The following is a 4,648-nucleotide window of genomic DNA, read 5'->3' on the forward strand; positions in this document are numbered from 1 at the left end:
TGCAAACGTTTCGGGTTTTACCTGTATAGTCTGGTGAGCCAATAAATCACTTTTCGATGTGAAACTCGGTTGTTAAAGATACGTTTTGAGGAGCAAGCTCCTTCCTTGATTTTTGTCCTTATCACATGTTTTGGAGCCCACGCACTGACAAAGATAAAAGCCACAGTCAAAGGCACAGATCCTCTCTTTGGAAATTACAAAATATAAAGTTAAAATATAAAAATAAACAAAAACAAAAACAGTGTACTACTATAAATACATCACTTACTAAAAATGATTTAATGCTGGCATGAGACTCAAATTACATTGTTGAGCTGTATTAATCCTGAGTCAATTAGTCATTATAACATACACATTTAAATTAAATTAGATAGCTTCTTGCTAAAAAACAGAACTTGTAATGTAATAGCGGACATTACCTTTTCCTTTTAGATTATGGCTGATCAGGATAATGCACATGCTTTACTCCTGGTGGATTCTGGTGAACAGACTGTGAAGCCGGCCATTGCCAGAGCCAGAGAAGAAGTCAACAGGCTTGATAATGTGGTGCTCAATATTGCTGTAACAGGAGAGACTGGCGCAGGAAAGTCCTCTTTTGTGAATTCCATTAGAGGTCTTACAGATACTGATGATGGAGCTGCATCTACTGGAGTCACACAGACCACTTCAAAGCCCACCGCTTACCCCCACCCAACCATGCCCATTGTCACTATCTGGGACCTGCCAGGGTCTGGGGAGCCTGGATTCAAACAAAAGACCTATTTGAAAGCTTTAAAGTTCCAAAACTATGACTTCTTTATCATAGTGAGTGCAACAAGATTCAGGAAGAATGACATCATTCTGATAAAGGAAATCCAGAAAAGGAAAAAGAATTTCTACTTTGTTCGCACAAAGATTGACAGGGATGTAGAAGAAGAAGTAAAGAAGGGAGTAACAGAGGAACAGACACTTCAGAAAATACGGGACGATTGTAAGAAACATCTAAATAATCTGAATTATCCTGATCCTGTCTTCCTCATTACATCCCGAGACCTGAACAGGTTTGACTTTGAGAAACTGGTACATACTCTGGAGGGATACCTTTCAAAACTCAAGAGACAAGCTGTTCTACCTGTGTATTCTCAGCAGTCTGCTGTGAAAAATATAAGACATTCAAGAAAATTATCTGGGCTTTGCTATTCTCAGGTGCAATAGGAGGTATCCCAGTGTCAGGTCTCTCATCTGCATTTGATTTTCCCATTGTAGTAAACAAACCAAAACTGGTCACGATAGGGAAATTAGCTTTGTTCAAGGTACATGATGAAATACCATGCCTTCAACGATCAAGTTTAGGGCAGACGCTGATGGCAGCAGGTGTTGTGGAGGATCTGCACAACCTTGTGCCTGTTCCTGGCAATATAACATCAGCTGTAGTCTCTTTTATTATCTCACGATCTGTGCTCCTAGAGGGGTTGAAGAAAATCTATAGTGTAGCCCAACAGGTGATTCACATGGCAGGCCTGGAGTAGAGTAGGCTACAGCAGGCATGTTATCCAGTCTCAACATTTGGAATGGTTAGAATGTATTTCACAATATTTACAATTCCTTCACATAATATAGAAATATCAGGCATTCATGAGTGGGTGAATAAGCAAATGTGTTTTATATGCAATAATTTCCACATTGTAAATTCACTCAATGACTAATTAATTTGTTTTATCTTGAGTTGTCTTTTTTTTTAATCTGCTCATAGCTTGTATCAAATTCTTATAATCTAAACTTGATGCTACAATATTTAAATCAGCTTCTGAAAAACCTGATTTTTTTTCTCAAAGACTTTCCTTGTATTTGGTCATCAACATAGCATTTCTGTGTTCACTGAATATCAATTTGAACCACAGATCTACTCCACTGCTTTCAGAAATTCTGTCCAGAAAACAAAACAAAAAACAACATGGTTTACACTGTTGTGCCCCCTGCTGGTCAATCTCACAATTATAGGATGTTGAATTTATATATATTTAACATTTGCAACCCTACCACTTAATACAAAAATGTGTATTATATGTATTTCACAAGCAACAAAAGACAGTTTAAGACATATGGCAAGCCGATTGAGCATTTATTCTGATATCTTGATATCAGGCATAATTGTCATGTACATGTAAGCCATTTTTGTCAACTAGTTAACTAGTGAGCCATGTTTGTGTGAACTAGTTAACTAGTGAGGGCCAAAATATGCACACTAGTTAACTAGTGGGAGCCAAAAGGCTCACTAGTTAACTAGTGAACACATTTTAGCTTCACTAGTTAACTAGTGAGAGCCAGAAATGTCTACTAGTTAACTAGTAAAGGCCAAAATGCATACCAGTCAGCTAGTTGAAGGCTTTTGGGTCTCACTAGTTAACTAGTGACAGCCAAAAATGTGCACATGTTTACTAGTGAAGGCAAAACACCTCACTAGTTAACTAGTTGCAGTAGGTCAATGTCACTAGTTAACTAGTGAACCATAAATGGCTTACTAGCTAGCTAGGTGATGGCAGCAGGCTCACTAGTTAACTAGTTGATGCATCATTTGTCCAAACTAGTTAACTAGTGAGGTCATAAATGTATACTAGTAAACTAGTTCAAAACAAAATTCACACTAGTCAACTAGTGGCGCAGAATTCAAATTAGGAGGCGGAGAATTCTGGAAATTGAGGCTTTCTATTGGCTCCCTATGTCCAAATAGAACATGACAACCAATCACAGTGCTGAATTTCACGAAATCCCACCCACAACATTTGCATGTGGCACACAAGTTAACATGCTGGCCAAAGGAACTCTAGCTAGTAAACTAGTGGCTTCAGTGCATACCTGCCAACACTCCCGTTTTTCCCGGGTTTCTCCCGTTTTTAGCCCTATCTCCCGGACCCCTCCCGGATTGTTATTTCTCCCGGGAAACTCCCGTAATTTGCATGGCCCAAACTCCTTTATGAATCGGACCAATATGTTTGTCTAATGTAGACCAGTTGCCAGATATTGTATCAAATGCATTATATTCACACAACCCACACACACCATATACAATTTCAACCCGTTTGTCACCTTAACCTGGCAACCTATAACCCAGTTGCGCAGTCGCGTTTAAGCGAGCCGATAGACATGGCAGGTGAAGGTGGTCGCGGTGTCCCCGCAAAGAAACCGAAGTACACTTGTAAATTTCAGCAATGTTGGACGCAACAATTTACGTGTATCTTACCCAGTCATATCAACAACCTCCACGCTTTTTGTAAGGTGTGCCGTGTTGATTTTAATGTAGGCCACGGAGGGAAAAATGACATTAGTCAGCACATTAAAACACAGCGGCACCATCGCGCAGAAGAGGCCAGTAACATGATAAGATACATCACAGGCGATCTCATCCTTCATCACTGCAGACAGAGGCAGAAAACGTGATGCAAGCCGAACTTAAGATGGCAATGTTGATAGCGCGGAAAAAAAATCTAAAGAAATATCAATAAATTAAGATTAAGTTATGTCTTCATAACCCCCCCACCCCCCCCCCCCCCCCCGTCGTGCCGAAGGGTCCCCGCACAAATCTCCCGGATTTTGAAAACCAAATGTTGGCAGGTATGCTTCAGTGTGACACTTACATGTAAACTAGTGAAGGCAGAACTGCTCACTAGTTAACTAGTGAAGACACAAATGCCCACTAGTTAACTAGTGAGGTCTAAAAAGTGTCACTAGTTTACTAGTGTGCACCAAAACACCCACTAGTGAACTAGTCATGGCAATTTCCATTCGACTAGTTAACTAGTGAGGTGCAAAAAGTGTCACTAGTTTACTAGTGTGCCCCAAAATGCCCACTAGTTAACTAGTGAAGGCCATTGCAGCCCCACTAGTTAGCCCCACTAGTTAACTAGTGAGATGCCAAAACGCTCACATGTTAACATGTAAAGGCCAAAATGCCCACTAGTTTACTAGTGAGGGTGTTGTGGGCCTTACTAGTTAACTAGTGGCATGCACATTTTGTTCACTAGTTAACTAGTTACACCTAAAAACACAAACAAGCTGAACGTTTTTGTCCACTAGTTAACTAGTGGAACAATTTAAGTCTCACTAGTTTGCATGTGTGGCAGTAAAGCAGCTCACTTGTTAACTAGTGCGCACAAGACACACACTAGTGGCTGTTTTTGGAGCTATCTAGTTTACTAGTAATGCAAAAGGTACTCTTACTAGTTAACTAGTGACACATTGGCCTTCACTAGTTAACTAGTTGACATGTTTGGCCTTACTAGTTTACTAGTAATGGAACAGGACATGCTTACTAGTTAACTAGTGAGCATATCTGCATTATTAATGCCTTTCACTAGCTTATAGAGGGCATTTTGAGCCTTACATGTTAACTAGTGAGGACAAAACACTGTCCATAATGAACTAGCAGGAGAAAAATGCCCCTCACACTAGTAAACTAGTGGAATTTGAATAAATACACAAACGGCTGGCATTTTGTGCAACTAGTTAACTAGTGGGACGTAATTGGCCACTAGTTTACTAGTGCGCAATGTCGCACTTGCATGCAAATGAAGAAGGCGGAACAAGGATTTTGATTGGTCCATTTAGGACTCAGAAACCTAGAAAACATGGCTGACTTCGTCCAGGCTGTTCTAAGAGCAAACTTTTATAA

General features: G+C 40.0%; 1 protein-coding gene across 1 annotated transcript; it reads left to right on the forward strand.

The window, feature by feature from the left end:
- Window positions 1–435: 435 nt before the first annotated feature.
- On the forward strand, window positions 436–1,194 carry LOC143138224 (T-cell-specific guanine nucleotide triphosphate-binding protein 2-like). Its single transcript, XM_076298722.1, has one exon. The coding sequence runs from the start codon at window positions 436–438 to the stop codon at window positions 1,192–1,194; it is 759 nt and encodes a 252-aa protein (XP_076154837.1).
- Window positions 1,195–4,648: the final 3,454 nt, after the last annotated feature.

This window comes from Alosa pseudoharengus, unplaced genomic scaffold (assembly GCF_046254945.1).
Source record: "Alosa pseudoharengus isolate Yale_2024_CS ecotype anadromous, Long Island Sound unplaced genomic scaffold, YU_APseudo_1.1 YU_APseudo_1.1_scf_21, whole genome shotgun sequence".
Lineage (NCBI taxonomy): Eukaryota > Metazoa > Chordata > Actinopteri > Clupeiformes > Clupeidae > Alosa > Alosa pseudoharengus.

Coding starts and splice junctions, on each gene's coding strand:
- LOC143138224 (XM_076298722.1), top strand. CDS start 436: ATGGCTGATCAGGATAATGCACATGCTTTACTCCTGGTGGATTCTGGT.